This window comes from Rhincodon typus, chromosome 8 (assembly GCF_021869965.1).
Source record: "Rhincodon typus isolate 14 chromosome 8, sRhiTyp1.1, whole genome shotgun sequence".
Lineage (NCBI taxonomy): Eukaryota > Metazoa > Chordata > Chondrichthyes > Orectolobiformes > Rhincodontidae > Rhincodon > Rhincodon typus.
This window is the reverse complement of record NC_063339.1, coordinates 92220117-92243264: the sequence shown is the minus strand read 5'-3', so window position 1 is coordinate 92243264 and position 23148 is coordinate 92220117. Positions and strand designations below refer to the sequence as shown.

Below are 23148 nucleotides of genomic sequence, written 5' to 3'. Positions count from 1 at the left end.
GTGTGTGTGTGTGTGTGTGTGTGTGTGTGTGTGTTTCTGCTTAATGGCAGGAGACAAGGTGGTTGTGGAGGGTTGTTTTTCAGACTGGAAGCCTGTAACCAGTGGTGATCCACAGAAATCGGTGCTCGATTTACCTTTGTTAGTCATTTGAATAAACGATTTAGATGAAAATAATAGAAGGCATGAGTAGCAAGTTTACAGATGACACCAGTATTGTTTGATCAGTAGACAGGGAAGAAAGTTGTCTAAGATTACAAAGAGATCTGGATCAATTGGATGAATCAATAATAAAAATATACAGTATTGAAAAAAAATCTTCGGCCCAACTTGTCCATGCCGACCAGATATCCTAAATTAATCTAGTCCTAAATGCCAGCATTTGGCCCATATTCCTCTGATCCCTTTCTATTCATATACCCATCCCGATACCTTCTAAATGTTGTTTTCACCAGCCTCCACCACTTCGTCTGGTAGTTCATTCCATATGTTTTGAATCTTTCCCCTCGCACCTTAAACCCCTGCCTTCTAATTTTGGACTCCCTTACTCTGGGAAAAAGACATTGTCTATTCACCCTATCCATGTCCTTCATGATGTTATAAACCTCTATAAGGTGCAAATCAACATGAATGGCAGTGCTTTCTGTCATCCCTGACCTTTATTCTGCATTCAATGCTGACACCTCTTCTTTCTTGATCAAGTCACAATTCGAGAATAATTTTAATCAACATGCTCAGACATATCATAAAACACCTCAGTGGGATTTGAATCTATACCTTTGGGCCCAGAGAGGGGACACTACGACCACACTGAAATAGCCACTGAATCTGTAACAGTATTCTACTGTATATTTGCTCATCAACCTGTTCTGATATGCTGTGACACACCTCTGCGACAGACAGGACTTGAATCCAGAACTTCTGGTCCAGAGCTAGTGACATTACCACAGGTTCAGGGATGGGAATTGAATCCAACAACTGGCTCAGAAGCATGAGCGCTACCCACTACACAAGACCTAAATCATGTCTAGATTTTGGGTCACATCTTACATGCCAGCTTTCAGCTGAGTTTGGATTTATCAAATTCTGGTTAGCATTACTGATTTACACAGGAAGCATTTTTTTTTAGTTTTGAACAAATGCAAAGTATTTGCCTCAACAATAGGATGTTGAGTGCATGTGCTCTGCCATCGAGATAAACTATTAACATCTTTAATTGCTTGGCTATTATTTCCAGCTTAAATGGCTATTTTCTGTAGACTGCAATGTTAGGAAAAGAAATCCTGCAGACACATTCTGCATCATGAAAAATTTCGAATAGATATTATTACTGAACACCAGAGACGATGAAAGAGCATAATTTCTTGCCCCAAAAGACCGTATTGCAGATCACTATTTCCTGCTTCTAACAACGTGACTGCCCTCTTCCTAAAATCATTAAATGTTACAAGGCAACAAATTATATTCCAACATCTCCTCACCATTTTCTGAAGAATGGTCTAGGCCCGAAACATCAGCCTTCCTGCTCCTCTGATGCTCCTTGGCCTGCTGTGTTCATCCAGCTCTAAAACTTGTTATCCCTCGTCACCACTGGCTGGTCTCCAATCCTCCCCCTCCTCCTCCTGCCCACGCACGGCAAACCAAGCTCAGGGTCTTTGGGAAAATAAAGGCTGGAGTTTGTCGGCCTTCTGGAGGGAGAAGGGTCTTTCAAAACTTGAAGGGGTAGTCTGTATGTGGAGTGGGGGGGCAGGTGAACATATCACACACTGAGCTGTGATGTGGCAGATGGTGTTTAATTTGTATAAATGCGAGATATTGAATTTGGTAAAGCAAACAAGGGCAGGACTTATACAATTAAAAGTAGGGCCTTTGGTTGTGTTATAAAACAGAGACTAGGCCGTCAGGTATAATTCTTTGAAGTTTGTGTCACATCTGGACTGGGTAGTTAAGAAGGCGTTTAGTACGCTGCCTTCATTGCTCAGACCTTTGAGTTTAGGTGTCGGGACGTCATGTTCAGATATTCAGGACGTTGGTGAGGCATCTTCTGGTGTACTCTGTCTAATTCTGGTTACACTGTTATAGAAAGGATATTATTAACCTGGAGAGAGTTCAACATAGATTTACCAGGATGTTGCTGGGAATGGATGGTTTGAGAAATAAGGAGAGGCTGGATGAGCTGGGATGTTTTTCACTGGAGCACAGGAGGTTGAGGGGTGACCTGAAAGATGTTTATAAATCATGAAGGGTACAGGTAAGTTGATTGTCAGGTGTGTTTTCCCTAGGGTGGAGAATTTCAAGACTGTGGGAATATTTTAAAGCTGGATGAGTAAATATTTAAAAAAAAAACATGAGGGGCAATTAATTTACAAATAATCGTTCATGTCTGGGACGAACTTCCAGAGGAAATGGTGGAAGTGTGTACAGTTACAACGTTTAAAGGACATTTAGATAAGTACATGAACAAGAAATCAGTTTGGATGGTGTTGTGAGCTGCTGCCCTCCCCCTGTACCTCTCTGAATGAATCCCTGATGGGTTTCACCCACAGCCGCTGCCTGTGCAGTGGCGTTTTGAGGCCATCAGAGGGCGGCATTGCATCACTTCAAATGCCACAAACACTGTAGGACTTGCCCCACACAGAGACACACAGACACACACACACATACACCGACGCTAACGCAGATAAAGGGCGTCTATCAGGATTTCTCTTGCTTTGTGGTTTGTTATTATTTCATTCAGTCCGTCTCGTGTGTTTCAGGATTTCTGTTGCTCTGTTGACAACGTCATTATTTGACTCGCTCTGTGCGAGTATATCAGTATGTCACTTGCTCACAATAGTGAGTGTGACAGTATTTCAGTTGTTCCATGGGGACTGTGACTCTGACAATTTCAATGCTTGATTATCGAAGATGTAAGGCCAAGTTGGGAGACTAGTAAATATTACAGGTTAGTTACAGTATCTGAGCTGTCTGAAGGAGGAGGTGTAGGAGGGAGACTCCGTGCTCCCTTCCTGGGAGCTGGTGGAGACGATGTGTTGTGAGCCCACCCTCCTGCCCACCGAGACCGTGGGGATTCCATTTGTACCGGCTCGATATAAAAGGGAGATGGCATCAGGGTCATGGCTTCTAAGCTGTGCCAGGTGGAAACGGAACTGACAGTGGGTTTAAAGTGAAAATTACCTTCACTGAACTTTGCTCCTCACTCGGTTTCTGGGACGTGGATGTTTTGGAATCTCCACACGGGCCGCCCCGGACCTCTCCGCCTCGTACCAGGCTCCTCTCCGCAAGGCGGTTGGTCGGGGAGGGGGAGGAACTGATGTCGGGAAACCCACCGCCCGGCTTGGCCCTTTCTGTCCTATTCCAGTCTGTTTCTCCTGGAATGAGAGAAAGGGAGGGATGGAGCGAGCGTGAAAGTGGGTGATCCTGCTGTTAGCGATGGTGTAGGTGGGGTTGAAATGGTGAGGAGTCCGGAGTGTGCCAGTCAACAGTGTTGAATCCATGTAGTGTTTACAGTGTAGGGGAACACTGGAGACAAGAGACAGAGAGAGAGAGAGAGACAAGGTGCTGCATGCAGTAGTCAAGGGGGTGGAGCATGAGCCTTGCTCAGGGTTAGTTTCTATAACAGATATGCAGGGAATGTGAGGGAGCAGAGAGAATACGATGTCACTTATCCTCGAAGAGCGGGGAAGCTTATTGTCCTATACTGTCCTGTAGTTCTGGGCATTTCTTCGGATCATAGATACTGCACTGAGCTGGGTGCTGAGCTCAGACCGTGCTCGGTGGGTCTGGTGGTGTGGCCTCCTATGGGAAGAGAATGGCCCTCCTCTGGACTAGCCCAACCACCAGGACCTCCATTCCCCTGTTGACAAATCGTGGTGCAATCGCCCCTTACCTACCACGCTCGGGGTAAACTGTGCAGGGAAGCACTGAACTGAGAAAGCTTGATCGTGTGTCCTTTGGCCTTTTAAAGATGGCACCTGCGCCAGTGATCATGCAATACCCAGCGGCATCTGGATGATGGGAACGACTACCAATCATGATAATGGGACAATGTAGGCTGGTATTGAATAAGAGGAATGCCATGGTGTGGGGCAGGTAGTTAATGAGGGACGCTCTATAAGAAAGCATCAAAAAACTAGCTCGACCTCGTGCAGACAATCCTTCTGTCACACTCAATGAAAATGACACTGAGACAAATTATTATTACATTCAGCCCAATGAGTCAACGAGTCTGATAATCCCACTCCCAGTTACACAACTGTCCAACAAATGCTCATCCAAGAATTCTCCATCATCTGAATTCACACCAATATCCTATTCACCCACCATTCCTAGAAGTACTGGCCCATGTTGCAAGATGCTGTGGAAATGTCTTCTTTTCAGCATTCTGAAACCTGTGAGCACATCCTTCCATGACATGGTCTCTCAATCTCACCCTCTCTGTCTGTTTCCCAAACCCCTCCCATTTGTTGGTATTTAAACTGATTCCCCACCATCTCTCTCTGGCAGTGATTTTCACACCCATGACACCCCTTGTCATGGCACATTGGAGATATGGAGCTGTATAAGGATGGGAACCCCACATCCTGTCACTTCCAGCATGGGCTGCAAGTTCCCTACAATGGGCAGCAATCTATCACAGTGTAACTTTGAGCAATGTGCTGGGGTGGTCTGCAGATTTCTACATGCAGGGAGGGTTACTGCTCCAGGTTTACAGATCAATTGACTGGTGTTCACAGCACACCTCCCCGTCCTGAACAGATAACTACTCCGGCTTTACAGATGAATGTAATTGTGGTCTGCACATTTCCAAATGCTGAACAGATACCAATGCACTCATGTAATCTGCACAGCTCTCCAAACTGGACAGGCATCTAGTCCGGGTTTATTGATCAGGGCACTGGTGTGGTCTGCACAGCTCCACATCTGGGACTGATATCTAGTTGACTGGTGAGGCCTGCACAGTGCCCCACTCTGGACAGATCACTGGTTGCATTGAGCAGTACACTAATCTGGTCTGCACAGTGCTCCATGTGGAATAGATAACTCATCTGAGTTTATGGTGACTGGGCACGTTCTGTGAGGTAACTAACCACTTCAGCTGATTTACCAATGCCTTTATTTTGTGTTTGCATTCTTGTGATTAGACCTTCCAAACTCTCACTCCATTAATGTTCCAGTGCGACCATGCACAGTACATCACGTTGCTGAATATCCGCTGTCCTGGCAGCAGCCACAGTCTGTACATTCAGAAGCAGTCAGCCATTCCCATTGCCTTTGTGGAAAGAAAGGATGGCATCTTGGATAAAAGCCACCCCTTGTAATACGGTTCAAAACACCCTCCCCGTCACCACCGCCAACCAAACACTTCAAAATACCCCTTGTGTACTGAAAGCATTGCGGCCACTGGGAAATTAGGAAAGTGTACTATTACAGAGTCCCTACAGTGTGAAAACAGGCCATTTGGCCCATTGAGTCCACACCACCCCTCCGAAGAACACCCCACCCAGACCCCTACCCTATTCCTGTAACCCTGCATTTTTCCCATGGCTAATCCACCTAACCTACACATCCTTGGACACTATATGCAATTTAGCTTGGCCAATCTACCTAAGATGCACATCTTTGGAGTATGGAAAGAAACCCAGAGGAAACCCACGCAGACACAGGGAGAATGTGCAAACTCCACACCGACAGTCCCCAAGGGTGGTATCAAACTTGTGCACCTGTTACTGTGAAGAAGCAGTGCTAACCACTGAACCACCACGCCACCAAGCAGATGGAGCAACACTTCCGTTGTCTGAATGGGAGAGAATGAACCTCCAGGACGCACTGTATCACTAAGCCCTGTAAACTCTCTTGATTTATGTAATACACAGCCTTTAATTCTTCCAGAAAAATTCACAGGTTCTAAGTTACCCACGTTATATTCCATCTTCCAAATTGTTGTCTATTGCTTATCCATTTACAGATTCTCTACCACTTCTTGATAACTTCGTTTCCTGCTGATGTTAGCGTCATTGACAAATTTAGTTAGAATACATATCTTCCACTTGTCTAATCCATTGATATAGTTTGCAAATAATTGCGGACCCAGCTCTGGTCACTGTGCCTTTACAGTCGTTACTCTCTGTTAAACTGGTAAAGACTAATGTATGCCTAATTTATTCCTGTTTCCAGCTCACAAACCAGTGCTCCCTGTATTCTTCGTAGTAGCTTTGAAAGGCTGAATGTTCCCTTCCATTTCCTGTGTAACAGGCCTAACATATTAAAATTTCTGCTCCAATTGCTGAGTAACAGCCTCGAATGGTTGAATGGCTTCATTCTGTTCTTGTTTAAAACTTTCGATTGGTTGAATAGACTGTTTTAATGTCAATGTAGTTGTGAGTGTTACTGAACATTTTGGAATCGTCAGCGAACAGCCCACCTCTGACTTTATGATGGAGGGAAGGCCATTGATGCTGCAGCTGCTGATGGCCCACAGTGCCACATGGATGGCCAGTTTCAATTTACTCTGTCCTTTAAAGTATGCGCTACTTCGCAGGAGGTACTGACACATCACACAGTGGATGGTATCTTCAATATGAGGCTGAGACTTTCCCTCCACACAGGACTGTGTGCTGGGTGCTCCTAAAGATGCTGTTAGGGACAGATACATCTGTGGCAAGTCGTTTGGTGAGAATGTTTCCCTTTTATTGGTTCACCCATTACTTGCCACAGTCCGGTTGCTGTGTATTTTAGGCCTCGCCCTGCTCAGTCAGTAGCGGGCCTGTGGAGACACTCTTGGTGATGGACGTTGAAGTACCACACACAGAGTATGTTCTGTGTCCTTGTCATCCTCATTGCTTCCTCCAAGCTGTTTTTAACATCGAGGAGAACTGATTTATCACCGAGGGGTGGTGTGGAGGGCAGTAGATGTCCATCATCAGGCGATTTCCTTGATCATCTTTGACCTGTTACCATGAGATTTTTCGGGTTCTGGAGTCAATGTTGGGGAATTCCAGGGTACCTCCTTTCCTGACTGTATACCACAATGCTACCACCACTAATGGGTCTGTCCTGTCAGTGGGACAGGGTATACCTAGGGATGGAGATGGTTTTTCATGCAAAATTACCTATCAGGTCTGATTCTGTGAGTATGACAATGTCAGACTGTTTCCTGACCGGTCAAAATGAGGAATAAGGTGACAATGGAGCAGGGAATAATGACTTAAAAAGCTAAATGAAAGGCATTCTATCTCAGCGTATGTTGTTCTCTCAAAAAATTGAGACTTTCACTGCACGCATTGAAGGAAATGGATATGATTTAATGACATTAGAGAGATATGGTGACAGGGTGACCGATACTGAGACCTGATAATCCAGGATATTTCACATTTGGGAGTGTTATACAAAATGGAAAATGAGGTAGGCGAATAAGGAATGGCATCTGTGTGAACATAAAAGAGGATCTTACATCATATGATCAAGGCATTGTTTTAATTTTTTTGTGCAAAATGCCAGTTGATTTGAGTTTGGGGAGAGATTTCCACCGCGAGGCTGAGTGGGCCTCACCAAAACTGATGGACAGAAGGGCCTTTGTGATGTGGGTCTTTATGACTCCATCACATTCTGTGACCGACATTCCCCGGAACATTCTGTAACCGACATTATTTGTGAACGGCTGGATGTCAGTTAATTGGACAAAAGATAAGGTCCCGAGGGAAGAGATCCCGTTCCAGGGAGAAGGAGACACTGTTTCGAAGTCCACTTGCACAATTAAAGGGTGAATGCGTTTTCCCTACGTTTACATTTCTTTACGACAGAGGATCGAACACAATTTAGACTAAAAGACAGAAATTTCCATCCTCCCTTTGTCTTCAAGGAACTGGGAGAGAATCCATCAGGATAGCAACGTCTTCATCCTCCGTATTAGGAACTGTAAAGAAGTGACCTGTGGCTGCTCTCAAGTGATCGAGTGTGAGGGAATGTTTTTGAAACCATGTGCTCTTATGGATGTGTGTCTGTGTAGATGGGAGGGAGTGTTTCATCTGTTTTACGTTACATTTTTTGCAAAAAAAAAAGAGACCTTAGTGTTTGTTATGTCAGCTTCATATAGTTTTTAAATAAATCAGTTATACATTTGAAAGTGTCACTGGGTCCTCAATAAAACTGGTAGCTTTGCCTCAAGACTGATGTATAATTTGTTTATTTTCCTTCCTCATAGTTAATATAGTGACGATCTATATCCTGCTTTATAAAGATTGTGGATTGTCTCCATGTGTCAGACGTTACCTGGGGGCCATGGCAGTGGCGGATCTACTGGTCATTATCCTCGACCTGATATTGAGACACATTCCCACTGTTTATCCAGAACAGTTTTATTTCCTGCGGTACATCCCCGTGTGTAATATCCACGCTATCCTGCTTTATGCAGCCACTGACTGTTCTGTCTGGTTCACCGTCACTTTCACCTTTGATCGATTTGTGGCCATTTGTTGCCAGAAGCTGAAAAGTAAATATTGCAGTGAGAAAACGGCGGCTGTGGTTCTGGGAACAGTGACTGTGCTGAGCTGTTTGAAGAACATTTTCTGGTATTTTATGCTCACAGCTCACTATTTACTGCTGAACACCCCCTGGTTTTGTCATGTAACAAACGATATCCAAAACTCTCGTGTCTGGGCCACAGTCGAGTTCATCCATCACATTCTAACCCCGGCTCTCCCATTTCTCCTAATTCTGCTGCTCAATGTTTTCACCGTCAGACACATTTTAGTGACCAGCAGAGCCCGCAGGAGACTCCGGGCTCACACCAATGGGGACGGTCAGTGTGACACAGAAATGCAAAATCGAAAAAAATCCATCATTTTACTGTTTGTGATTTCTGCCAATTTCATCCTGTTATGGTCAACGTTAATGCTATTTTCTATATGGTTCCGGATGTGGAATATTGGGTACCAGTCTGTGTATCTAGATTGGTTTGTGCAGGAATTGGGCATCATGCTGCAGCTCCTCAGTTGCTGCACAAACACCGCGATTTATGCCGTGACCCAGATTAAGTTCAGGCAGCAGCTGAAGAATGTGCTGAAATACCCCTTTACCCAAATTCATCAATCAATCAAACTCACTCATTAATCAATCCATTCAGGATTTTCTCATTTCAGTTCAATGTTTCAGCAATGAAGCAGCCTGTCGCTGTGGTAACAGACTGAGGGTAGTGCTGGTTTATCCAACCTTATCTCACAGGGATTACAGGGAAACATGTCAATGATTCTCTCAACTCAGGGGCCAGTGATAAAAGGCACCATTCCACTTACTGTAACTATAACTTCAGATTGTAATAAATAAAAACGTTCACTAAAAATGCCAAACATATTGTTGTTTGTCTTTGTGTTGAAGAACCTGAGCTGGAGAGAGACACACTTGGCCCCACCCCCTGGTCCTCAGGGAAGTGGAGAGGACTGGGTCCACTCTGTCCTTGTGTTCATCTCTGGTATATCTCTGTCTCACTCTGTCTCTCCCATCCCTCTGTCTCTTTCTGTCCGTCACCCTCTCTCTCTGTGCCACCCTCTCCCTCTCTCTCGTCTCTCTCTCCCCACAAAGTCTCCGTCCCCATCCCTCTCTCCCCAAAAGTGTCCGCTCCGCGTGCTCTCTCTCTCTCTCCCCAAGTGTCCACACCCTCCTCCCCCAAGTGTCTGTGCCACGCCCTCTCTCTCCCCTCAAGTGTGTATGCACCCCCTCCTTTCTCTCCCTACTTCTGTCAGCTCCCTCCTTCTCTCCCCACTTCTGTCCACCCCCTGTCTCTCCAATTCTCTCCTCATGCCCCTCTCTCCCCACTTCTGTATGCCCCCTCCTTTCTCTCCCCACTTCTGTCCACACCCCGCTTCTGTCCGCCCCCTTCTTTCTCTCCCTACTTCTCTCTGCCCCCTCCTTTCTATCCCCATCTCTGTCTGCACCCCCTCCTTTCTCTCCCCACTTCTGTCTGCACCCTTCCACTTCTGTCCGCCCCCTCCTTTCTCTCTCCACTTCTGTCTGTAATCCCCACCCCCTCTCCCCGCTTCTGTATGCCCCCTCTCTCTCTGCTTCACACCCCCCCCCTTTCCTTCTGTGCACCTTTCTCTGTGGCAAACCCCAACCCATTCCTCTTTCTCTCTCTTTCTCCCCTTCTGTCACCTTCCCCTCCTGTGCCATTCTCTCTCTCCCCATTTGTCACTCTCTCTCCCTTTGTCCCGTTCTCCCTCTCTCTCTGCCCCCTCATCTCAATCTCCTTCCCCATATCTGTCCCCCTCCTCTCTCATCATTACACCCCTTTCTCTCTGACTCCGCTTCTGTGTACCCCTCTGTCCCTCCACTCTCTCTGTCTCTGTTTACCCCTCTCTCTACCTCTCTCTCCATTTGCCTCCTTCCCTCTCTGCCTCTCATTGTCTCTCCCTCTGTCTCCGTCCCTTTATTGCCCCTTCCACCCTCCGTCACACACTCTCTCTCTCTCGCGCCCCCCACTTGGTTACTCTCCCTCTCCCTTTTACCCCACCCATCTGTGCACACACTCTCTCTCTATCCCACCCTTTCTTTCACTCTATTCCTGTGTCTCTCCCACTCCGCCCACTGTTCCCATATCTTTCTCACTCATTCCTCTACTTCCTCTGTCTCTCTCCCCCACTGTCTCTCTCTCTCTCTGAATCCTTCCACGTACCAACCTTTCTCGCTCTCCCCCATTTTTCCCTGTCTCTGTCTCTCTCTCCCTGACCCACTCTCTCTGTCTGCCCCCTCCGTCTCTAGTCCTCCTCTCTTCTGTGTCCCCCACTTCTCTCTGTACCCTTCTGACTCTCTGTCCCCTATCTCTCTCTCTCTGTCCCTGTCTCTCTCTCTCTTACACACACTCTACCTCCCAATGTCCCTCTCACCCACTTCCCTCACACTTTCCATACCTGGGATAAGTTCACATGTCATTGCTATGAGAAGAGAATGGGGATGGGTTTACAGGCTGTTGCTAGTAGAACAGTTTGAGGATGTTTCACGGGTCGGTGTTAGGGGTACAGTGAGGATGGGTTCACAGGCCGTTGCAAAGAGACCAGAGTGAGATGTGTTCACCAGCCATTGCTCGTGAAAGGCGAAGGATGTCTTCACAGATATTTTCCAAATGAACAGAGTGTGGATGCTTTCACAAGTTAGTGCCAGGGGAACAGATTAAGGATGCATTCACAAGCATTTTCCAGGAGATCAAAGTGAGATGGGTTCACAGGCTGTCGCCAGGGCAAAAGAGTGGGGATGGTTCACAGACAGTTGCGAGAGGAACAGATTGGGGGTAGGATCACAGGCCATTCCTTGTGAAATAACATGGGAATGGGTTAACAGCCTGTTGCTATGAGAACAAACTGGGGATGCATTCAAACGTCAATTGCTACAAGGACAGTGTACAATTGGGTTCACAGGACTTTGCTAGGTGTACAGAGTGCGGATGCATTCACAAGTTGGTGCCAGGGGAACAGATTAAGGAAGTTTTCACAAGCATTTTCTAGGGGATCAGAGAGGATGGGTTTACAGGCTGTTGCTATGGTAACAGAGTGGGCATGGGTTCACAGGCCATTGCTGTAGGAACAGAGTGGGGATTGGTTCACAAGTTGCTGCTCGTCTAAGAGAGTGGGGACGGGTTAAAAGGTTGTTGCTAGGGGAAGAGAGGAAGGACAGGTTCACGGACCATTTCTAAGAGAACAAATTGGGATAGATGAAGAGTCTGTTGCTAGGAGAACAGCATGGGGATGGGTTCACAGGCTGTTGCTATGAGCTCAGGTTGGGGATTGGTTCACAGGTCATTGCTAGGAGAAAAGAGTGGAGATGGGTTTACAGGCCATTTTAGGGGAACAGAGTGGGGATGAGTTCAAAGACCGTTGCTAAGGGCATAGAGGAAGGATAGGTCCACAGGCCATTGCTAGGTGAACAGAGTGCGTATGGGTTCACCAGCGATTGCTAAGGGAACAGAGCGGGAATGTGTTAACAGGTCAGTGGTGGGAGCATTAATTAAGGAAGGATTCACAGACTGTTGCTAGGGGAGCAGTGTGAGGATGGGTCCACAGGCCATTGATAGGGGATCAGTATAAGGACGGGGTTACAGGAAGTTGAAATGAGAACTCAGTGGAAATGGTTTAACAAGTCTTTGATAGGGGAACAAAGTAAGGATGGGCCACAGGCAGCTGCTAGGACAACGAACTGGGGATTGCTGAAGAGGCTGTTGCTTGGAGTACAGAGGGAGAACGGGTTCACAGGCCATGGCTAGGGGAACAGAGAAAGGATGGGTTCATAGGCCATTGCTAGGGTAAAATTATTGCGATGGGTTGACAGGCTGTTGCCACAAAGCCAGTTTGGGACATTTAACAGGTTGTTGCTAGGGTTACGGCGGAGATGGTTTCAAAGATCATTGCTCAGAGAACAAATTGGGGATGGGGTAAGAGGCTATTACTCAGAGCACAGAGCAGGGGTGGGTTCACTGGACCTTACGAGGGGAACAGCATGGAGATGGGTTCACAGGCTGTTGTTGTGTGTCCAGATTGGGGATGGGATCACAGGCCGTTCCTCGGGGAACAGAGCTGGGATGGGTTCAAAGGTCACTGCTAGGAGAACAGAATGGGGCAAGTGCACAGGCCATTGCTAGGGGAACAGAGTGAGCATGGGTAATAAGTCATTGCAAGGAGAACAGAGTGCAGATGGGTTCACAACCCGTTGCTAAGGAAACAGTGTGGGGATGGTTACACAGGCTGTTGCTAGGGGAACTAAGGAAGGATGGGTTCACAGGCTATTGCTAGGAAAACTGTTTGGAGATGTTTCACAGGCTGTTGCTTGGCATACAATGCAGATGTGCAGACGAGCCGTTGCTAGGTTAACAGAGTGGGGATAGCTTAACAGGCCGTTGCTCTGAGAACAGATTGGGGATGTGTTCACTGGCAGTTGTCAGGAGAACAGGGTGGGGATTGGTTCACAGGTCATTGCTAGGCAAACAGAGTGGGGATTGGGTCTTAAGCCACTGCTAGGAGAACCGGGGAAAGATGGGTTCACAAGCTTTTGTAAGGAGTACAGTGGAGATGTGTTGACAGGCCATTTCTAGGGGAATAGAGTGGGACCGTGTTCACAGGCTTTTGTTATGGGAAACGAGTGGGAATGGGTTTGGAAGCCGTTGCTAGGAGAAAAGAGTGTGAATGAATTCATAGGCCATTGCCAGGGCAACAGTGTGGGGATTGGTTAAATGGCTGCTGCTATGAGAACAGATTGGGAATGAGTACATAGGTCATTGCTAGGCTGACAGATTGAGGATGGGTACACATGCCAAGACAAGGAGAACAGAGTAGGAATGTGTTAACAGGTCGTTGCTAGGCAAACAGAGTGGGGATGGATTCACAGGTCAGTATCACAGGAACAGACTAAGGAAGGGATCACAAGCCTTTGCTGGGACAAAATGGTGGGGATGGGTTTGCAGGCCATAGCTAAGGGAATAGAATGGGTATGCATTCATAGGTCATTGCTAAGGGAACAGACAAAGGATTGGCTCAGAGACCATTGCTAGGGGAAACAGTGGGGATGTGGTCTCAGGTTACTGCTGGATGAGCAGAGCAGGGATGGTTTCACAATCCATTGCTAGAGGAGCAGAGTGGGGTTGGATTCACAGGCCGTTGCTAGGGGAAGAGAATGGGGATGGCTTCACAGGTCGTTACTAAGAGAACAGAGGAAAGATCAGTTCATACGCTGTTGCAATGAGAACAGTTTGGGGATGTTTCACAGGCTGTTTCTTGGGGTACAGTGGAGATGTGGTCACGGGCAGTTGCTATGAGAAAAAGTTGGGAATGTGTAATAGCCTGTTGCTAGGGGGACAAAGCGAGAATGGCCTCATAGGCCTTTTCTGAAGGAACAGAGTTGGGATAGGTTCGCAGGCCATTCCTGGGGCAACAGGGTGGGAATGGGTTAACAGGCTGTTGCGATGAGAACAGGTTACGGATGTGTTCACAGATCGTTACGAGGGGACCGGAATGAGCATGGGTTAACAGGTCATTGCTAGGGGATCAGTGTGCAGACGGGTTCACAGGTCAGTGCTGGGGAAACAGTTGAGATGGGTTCACAGCCCGTTGCTGGAGGTACAGAATGGGGATGGGCTCACAGCCTGTTGCTGGAGGTACAGAGTGTAGATGGGTTCACAGGCCAGTGCTAGGAGAAGAGAGTGGGATGGGTTCACAGGCCAGTGCGAGGGTAACAGATTAGCGCTGGGTTCACAGGCCAGTGGTGGGTCAGATCAAGAAAGTGTTCACAGGCCCTTTCTAAGGAATCAGAATGGGGACGGATTCACAGATCGTTCCTGAGGGAACAGAGTGGGGGCGCTTTCATACGCCATTGCTGGAGGAACAGACTAACAAAGAGATCACCGTCCTTTGCTGGGGCAAAAAAAGTGGGGATGGGTTCACAGGCTGTTGCTCGGGGACCAGAGTCAGGATGCGTTCATAGGTTGTTGCGAAGAGAACAGTCTGAAGATTGGTTCGCAGGTTGTTCTTCAGGGAACATTGTGGGGACATGGTCACAGGCCGTTACTGGATGAACAAAGTAGGGACGGGTTCACAGTGCTTTGATTGGGGAGTAGATTAAGGATGGGTTCATAGGCCGTTGTTAGGGGAAGAGATTAGGGACTTATTCTCAGGCCGTTGCTAGGAGAGGAGAGTTGGAATGATTTTACAGGCCGATACTAAGAGAAAAGAGGAAGGGTCGGTTCACACGTTGTTGCGATGAGAACAGTTTGGGATTTTTCACAGGCTGTTGCTTGTGGTACAGTGCAGATGTGGTCACAGGCAATTCCTATCAGAAGAAACTGGGAATGTGTAAGACCCTGTTGCTGAGGGGAATAGATTGGGGATGGGTTCAAAGGACATTGCTCGGAGAAGAGAGTGGGGCTGGATTCACAGGCCTTTGAGAGGGTAACAGAGTGGGGACGGGTTCACAGGGTATTGCTACAAGAAAAGAGTGGGGATGCGTTCACAGGGCCATTGTTAGAAGAACAGAATTGTGATGATCCCAGATAAATTTTATTTTCTCTGTACACACTTACATAATTCTTATAGCTTTTCCTCACTATCCTACTCCAAACTGTGGTGATATCTGCGAACACATCATTTGTCCTCCGAACTGTTGGCTGAACAAATAGGTTAACTTCCTGTAATTTGCAGACACCTGATGTCCTCTTCCCAATTTACTTTCTGATCTGTTCCTGCTGAGATACGTTTTAAACCTAAGACTGTCTTGATCTGATGCCATTTGGAAATCCAAATATCCTTCTGTCCCTTCCAGACTGTTGGTCGCTGTGTAAGTGTCTGCCCGTCTCTCTGCCATCATTCAGATCACATGGAAACCTCCACCTACAGCTGTTTGTCATTTTTGAGTTGGTCCATGGTGGGTACTTTCTCCTTTTTTCTCTCCTCTCCTGTCTGGTTCACTTGTGTATAAATTGCCCACTCCCCTCAATTAGATTTCAGTCTGTAACTCATTCCCGGGTATCTATTATTGTACGTGTAAACCATCCTGAGCAACTTGATTATATTCCCATCTGTAACTCGCTCATAGATATCTATTAATCCATACGTAGACCATCCTGATCACTTCAATTAAATTTCAGTATGTAATTCACACACGGGTATCTGTAATTCAATATATAAACCAACTTCAAACCCTCAATTATACACCAGTCTGTAATTTACTCACAGGTGTCTGTTATTCTCTAAATGAACATCCCAAGCATCTCAATTAGATTTCAATCAGTACTTCACTCCCATGCATCTGAAACTCTGTATATAAACCAACCTGAACACGCTGATCAGATTCCATTCTGTAACTCACTCCCGTGTATCCGTTATTCTATAAATAACGACCCCAAACTCTTCAATTAGATTCCAGTCTGTAATACACTCTTCAGTCTGAGTTATTTCTATGAGTACTGAACCCCTTGACTGTACTCCTAATTCTTACTCATTCCGTGGTACCTTTTACTTTGGATATAAATTACATTGAACCCCCTGATTTGATTTTAACCTGTAACTCACTCCTGGGCATCTGTTATTCTTCATATAATCCACCTTGAAAACCAGGATTAGATTCAACTCCAAAGCCACTCCCGGGCATCTGTTATTCTCTATACAAACCACCCCGAACTCCTCAATTACATTCCAGTCTGTAACTTACCCCATATGTATCTGTAATTCTGTATATAAATCACCCCAATCCCTTAATCAGGTTCTAAATCACGTGATTTGTTATCCTATAACATAAACTACCTTTAACCCCTTAATTAGATTTCAGGCTGTAATGCACTCCTGGGTATCTGTTATTCTGTATGTAAAAGATTCCCGATCTCCTGAATTAGATCCTGGTCTGTAACTCACTGCCATGTATTCGTTATTTTATTTGTGAACCACACCATACTCCTTGATTATACTCCTACCTGTCACTCGTTCACTGCTACCTGTTATCCTAGATATAAATTACCCCAAACCACTCGATTAGATTTCAGGTCGTAACGCACTCCCCATTGTGTTATCCTGTGAATAAACTCGCTGAGACAATCGATGAAATTCCAGTCTCTAACTCAGTACAAACTAAATGGTTGAATGTTAAATTAGGAGAAGGAACAGAGGAAGCTGTAACTTAATTTCAGCTACATTCTGTTTCTCCAAAAAAAATAGTTTTATACAGTGCAGCGGTTCAATAAGGCAGCTCACTACCACCTTTACACTGGCTGATAGGAATGGGGGATAAATACTGGGCCTGCCAGTGATGCTGACATCCTGTGAATGAATGAAAAAAAAATCTCTTGCGTTCCTCATCACTTGCAGACTTGCAGACTGACTCAATGTGTTTGATTTCCCAGGACACCCAGATTCCTCTGCATCTCCAGTTAAAGTCTCTTCCTGACAAACATCACACTCTCTACTGTATACTGCATCAGACAATGTTTTACCCATTCACTTATACCTCTACAGTTTGGATATCCCTTACATCCTCTTCATAATTTATCTTCCAAACTATTGTCACCGAGAGAAAGTTCTATTTTCAACTCAAAGGCTGACCTGACCAGATGCCTGAAGGAAATCCAAATATCCTCCTGTTGCTCTCTGGTCCTTGGTAAGTGCATATCTGCCGGTTCCTGTATCCTCTGTATATTGCCACATTCATCCATTAACTTTTTTGAGTTGATTCATGGTGTTCATATCCCCTGTACGATCACAGCAAGACTTCCTCACTTGAAGGTAGTGAGGACAGCAGATGCTGGAAGTCAGAGTCAATCCATGTGAAGCTGGAGAAGTACAGCAGCTCAGGCAGCATTGGAGGAGCAGGAAAGTTGACATTTCAGCTCGGGACCCTTCATCAGACATCAGTTCATTTTGTCGACCAAGACTTCGTCACTTCCCTGGTCCTATCCCATGATGATAAATGGCAACCCATCAGTTGTTCTCCTAATATGTGGTGTCACTACCGCTTTAGCTCTCTGTGTTTTGTGCACAAGGATTCAGAAAATAACGTTTTATGAATTAATATGTATGAGAGTAAAATTGCAAATGGGTGTGTGTGTGTGTGTGTGTGTGTGTGTGTCTGTGTGTCTGTGTATAGGTGTATGTGTGTGTGTCAAGTGAGGAGGGGGTGCTCAGGACTCCTGAGCCTATGTGAAGCTTTGTGAATCATTGTGCTTCAGGGTATGTGTTTCAGGTCCACGAGGAGGCAAGAGCCAAAAGGAAGGTGCAGGCACCTCTTGAATTTTGTTTATTAGTGAGCTGAGGGCTATGTGGGAGGGAAGGGGAGGGCTGTCTCTCCATTCAGCTATTTTCTTTTCAGTATTTCACCTCAGAATATCTGGGAGAAACTCTGCTGGGATGTGTTGTTGTTTTAATGGGGAGGTCGATGGGTGGAGTGGGGAGTCAGGATATGGGAAGGAAGTGGGATACCACACCCCCATGTCCCACTCTGTCCTCCTGGCCCCTGTCGGTCTGTCTGTGAGGTTTGGGGGTGACGGAAGCAATTGCTCGCATTGACTGGGAGCTTTCTCTTGTCTCTGGGGGTGAGGGAGTGGGGGGTTCAGTGCAGGTTTTGGGGCTGGAGAGGGGGGAGCTGGCTCAGTATTTCACACAGGCAGAAAGTGCAGGATCTGAACCCCTCCCCACTCCCTCCAGGTGAATGTTCAGGATGAGGTTAACCTCCTCCATCAATGAGTGAACATTTTCACATTTTGCTGCTTGTGGGAAAAGGCAGACAGCTGAAAGAGGGAGGGGTTGGTGGGCGTTATGTATAGGATATTGGGGAGGGGTGAAGGGCTCATTCCAGTGTTCAGTCCAAGCCCAGTTCCCAAATTGAAATAGGGGAAGTTTAGTATTTGCTGGTGGACTCAGTTGGGCGGGAGGCCTGTTTTCAGATTGCAGCCCGTGGGATCTTGCTGTGCAGGGAAAACCTGCAGCCTTTTCCTTCACGGTAGCAGAGCCCCACACTTCCCAAATTCAGACCATGTTGGGTTGGCGGGGGGAGAGGGCTTTGAGGGAGGAATGGAGGGATGGGGTGAGTATTTCTGAACGTGTGCAGTGAATGTACAGAAGCCTTCAGTCTCCTTCAGCGTGAAGGGCTGGGGACAGCATGTGGGATCCTGCTGTGCAGTATGTCCTTTATTCCAATGTCAGCCCCTCTGTGCGTCATTGGGGTGGTGAGTGATGGGCTCTGACAGGGTATTGAGAGAACCTCTCAGCAGTACTGCATATGGCTGCCTGTGGGATCTTGCTGTGCATCACCTTCAGCCTGCACGTCTACACTGTCTACGGGGCCCTGGGCTGAGTTTGCTGATGGCCTGATAGTGGGTAGGGTGTATCATACCGCCTTTCCCCTCCCCAGCTCAGGCATCACCCACCACCTCTCGTCACACCCTCACCCTCCAAAATGTGACATAGACGTTGCAAATGTCTGAGACACAGGGGTGAATTGGGAACACATGGCAAACGTGAGGCAGGAGAGGGCATTTCAATCAAAACAGGAAATAGAGAGAGAGTGAGAGACAGTGATTAATTCTCCAGAGCAGGAGAAAGCTGAGCAGGGATGGAGAGGTGGATAGGAACAGGGTGAGGGAGGGAGATAGAGGAAGAAAGGTGTGAAAGTTGGGGAGGCGCGGGAGACACAGAGAGAGGTGACTGTAGCAGTGGAAGGTTCATTATTACTATTTCATGTAGAAACCTCTCCAGTCCCAGACATAGTGGGCATGGGGGCTGTACCCAATGAATAGAAGTGGGAACAGGAGATCATTGGTCTTGTTTTTTACCCTCACCGTGTCATATCAGAGAACCAGCTGGAGGGGGCAGGTTAAACATGGAGGGAGAGAGAGAGAGAAAAGCGAGGAAGGGAGAGAAGGAGAGACACAGGCTCTGGGGAGTGACTCCCTACCACAGTCATTGTCTCCCAGAAAATAAACTCTGGGGGCAGTCAGAAAGCATTTGCCCCTTGATCCCAGTTGAACTCTGTTCCTATTCTCTGGTTTTAAAATCAGGGGAACGTGCTGATAACGTGGGGAGATTTGGGAAGTCAATCAGTGATGGGATCTCATTTTTTTTTCTCTTTATTTCTGTTTCAAAGCATCATGGCTTTGAGTCAGTCAATTTCCATCTCTCTCTCTTTTTTGCAGGGATTTCTGAAAGACTGAAGCTTCAGCACAGACAGAGGGATACACACAGGTTCTGTGAGTGGGGATTGGGGGTTGTGCGGGTGAATCCCTGCCTCTGGACTAAATATCTCTCCTGCCCTTCTCCTCAAACAGAAACACTGGAACAGTCCTGAGGCAGTTTGAGGAACCTTCCTGTTCCCCATTCGCTGGGTTGTATTGGGCTGGGGTGTTGAAGTGTCAGCTTGTGGAAGGCAGTGAGCGGGGGGATCTTGCTGTGCTGCTGGGGGCAAGTGTCAGACTGTGGAAACATTCAGCCCTTCGAGCCTGCTCTACCATTCATCACGATCCTGGATGATCATCCAACTCAATAACCTAATCCTGCTTTCTCCCCATGACCTTTAATCCCATTCAACCCACATGCTGTATCTGGTCGCCTCTTGAATACATTCAATGTTTTAGCATCAACTCCTTCCTTTGGTAATGAATTCCACAGGCTCAGTACTCCTTGGGTGAAGAAATGTCTCCTCATCTCCATCCTAAATGGCTTTCCCCGAATCCTCAGACTGTGACCCCTGGCTCTGGACACACCCACCATCGGGAAAATCCTCCCTGCATCTACCCTGTCTAGTCCTGTTAGAATTTTATAAGGTTATGTGAGATCCCTCCTCATTCATCTGAACTCTATCGAAATCAATCCTAACCTAGTCAATCTCTCCTCAGTCCTGCCATCCCTGGAATCAGCCTGGTAAACTTTCACTGGACTCCCTCGAGGGCAAGAGCATCATTCCTCAGAAAAGGAGACCAAAACCGCACACAATATTCCAGGTGTAGCCTCACCAAGGCTCTGTCTAACTCCTGTACTCAAAACCTCTCGCAATGAAGGCCAACATACCATTTGCCTTCTTCACCGCCTGCTGCACCTGCATGCTTACCTTCAGCAACTGGTGCACAATATCACCCAGGTCCCATTGCACACTCCCCTCTCCCAATTTACAGCCATTCAGGTAGTAATCTGCTTCTTGTTTTTGCTTCCAAAGTGAATAACCTCACTTTTATCAAATTTGGATTGCATCTGCCATTGATTTACCCGCTCACCCAACCTGTCCAGGTCATGCTGCATCCATCTCTGCATCCTCATCACAGTTCACCCTCTCACCCAATTGGTTTCATCTGCAAACTTTGAGATGTCCCATTTTGTTCCAGAGTGTGGTGGGATCTTATTGTGCGAGGGGACAAAGTGTCAGATTGTGGTAGTCAGTGAGTGGTGGGATCTTGCTGTGCTGCTGGGGGGGAGTGTCAGATTGTGAAAGGCAGAGAGGGGTGGGATCTTGTTGTGCGTTCGGTGCTTTTTGTACAACTTTAATCAAATTTCATTTCCCTCTCAGTCTTAATCGCACCCGCCATCCCTGAGGAGATTTAATCCGAGCTGAAACTCGGGATGATGCAGAGACAGAGAGAGAATCAGATTGTTCTGCCGTGAGGAATCCTCAGACAGGAGCTGGAACCAGAGAGAGAGAGAGAGAGAGAAAGAAAGAATTATATTAAACCATCCAGACCCGAAATGTCAGCTTTCCTGCTCCTCTGATGCTGCTTGGCCTGCAGGGTTCATCCAGCTCTACACCTTGTTATCTCTCATAATAAACCATCCCATCTCCTTGTCGTTCATTTACACACACACGCTCATGGGGGAAAAGAATTGTGGGGCTCAGGCAGTCTCTGGGGTTTGAACCATAAGGGCATGAGCTCTGGGCTGGGGGAGGCAAAGGGGAAAAAGGAGCTTGCTGCACAGTCTCTCTCCCACTGTCTCCCTCTCTCTCTATATTTCCAGCTGCCTGTCACTCCCACATCCTTAACATCTTCCCCGCTCCCCCCATCAACCCGTTCACTCTCCCCCTCCTCAGGTTTTTGACGAGCTGTTTCATCAGTCAGTCTTTGCGATCTCTGACCATCCCCGCTCACCTCTGTCCACACCTTTCTCTCTCCCTCTCTGCTCTGGGATCTTGCTGTTCCTGACTGAGGGTCATTCTATCCCCATCACACCACCCCCCACTCTGCCTCTCCATCACTCACTCTCGATGGTATCTCTCTGTCTGATGTTCTCTCCCTTGATTTCTCTCTGTCCTTCTGTCTCTTCCCACCTCTCCTTTCCTCATTCTCTCCTTGGCTTTTTGTAGAATCCGTAGAATCCCCACAGCATGGAAGCAAGCTATTCAATCCATCATCTTCCTGAAGAGCATCCCACCCAAGCTCATTCACCCATCCTATCCCTGTAACCCTGCTTTTTGAATGGCTAATCCACCTAGCCTTCTCATCCGTGGACACTGTGGGATAATTCAGCATAGCCAATGCACCTAAAAGTGCACATCTTGGGACTGTGGGAGGAAACCCACACAGACACGGGGAGAATAGGCAAATTCTCCAGTTATCCAAGGCTGGATTCGAACCCATGTCCCTGGCACTGTGAGGCAGCAGTGTCTGTCTTCTCTCCCATTCTCTACTTGGGATTGCTTTCTCACTATCCTTCTCTGTCTCCTTCTCCCTGGGTCTATTTTCCCTCTCTCTCTGCAATTTTCCTTGCTCCCAATGGAATTCCTCTCTCTTCCTCTTTGTCCTTCCTTCTGTCTCTCCCAGCAGTGTTCTTTTTTTATTCTCTCAGTCTGTCTCTCCCACTGGGTTTCCTCTCTTTCTGTCTCGCTGCCTGAAATCTTTCTCTCTCTCTCTCTCTCTCTACTCCTCCCCATTTCCATATCTTTCTCTGGCTATGCCTGCCCTCTCTCTCCCCGTGACTGGTTTCATACTCTTTCTGTCCCTGTTTATTTCTCTCTTCTCTGGGCTCATGCTGTTCCCCTCTATCCATCTTTCTGTTTCTCTCTCTGTCTGTCTCTTCATCTCTCTGTGCCAGTCCTACACTGTTTCTCTCCCTGGGATCTTTCTCTGTCTGTGGCTATCTCCCTGGGTCTCTCTCTCTCTCTCTCTCTATCCCTCTATCTCTCTCCCTGGGGACTTCACTCTCTGTCTGCCCATGTCTTTCTATCCCTCTGTCTCTCTCATTGGGGATTTCACTCTGTCTGCCTGTGTCTTTCTGTCTCAAAAGTTAGTGCAGTGGATCCTCCCTCTGTACATCACTTACCTCATCTCCCCTGGATTTTCTCTCCTTCTGTCAATGCCTCTGCAGTCCTCTGGAATTCTCTTTCTCTGTGTGTGTGTATGTGTGTCTGCCTTTCCCTTTCCCTCCCTCTCCTGCTTTCAGTCCTCACTCTTTCCCTCCCTCTGTCAGTCTCTTCCTCTGTCTGGCCCTGTCCCTCTGTCTTTTCTCTCACTCACTCTCCCTCTGTTTGTCCTGTCTCCGCCTGTCCCTCTGTCTCTGTCATGCGGAAAAATCCGTATGTGGGGTCGGGGCAACATTTGAGTGGACACAAATTGGGGCGGAGTTCCAAAATTGGGATGGAGGGCAAACACTGGGGGCAATATTTGGAGGGAACTGAAATGTGGGAAACGCAAAATTTGTGGGACAATATTTG

The 23148-nt window shown here is 47.1% G+C and overlaps 1 protein-coding gene across 1 annotated transcript in view; it reads left to right on the top strand.

The window, feature by feature from the left end:
* The window catches only part of LOC125483830 (probable G-protein coupled receptor 139), a 91051-nt gene extending 81943 nt beyond the window's left edge, over window positions 1-9108 (top strand). Inside the window, exon 3 of the mRNA XM_048600525.1 lies at window positions 8201-9108. Coding sequence (XP_048456482.1) covers window positions 8201-9108 — 908 coding nt within the window. The remainder of the gene's footprint in view (window positions 1-8200) is intronic.
* Window positions 9109-23148: the final 14040 nt, after the last annotated feature.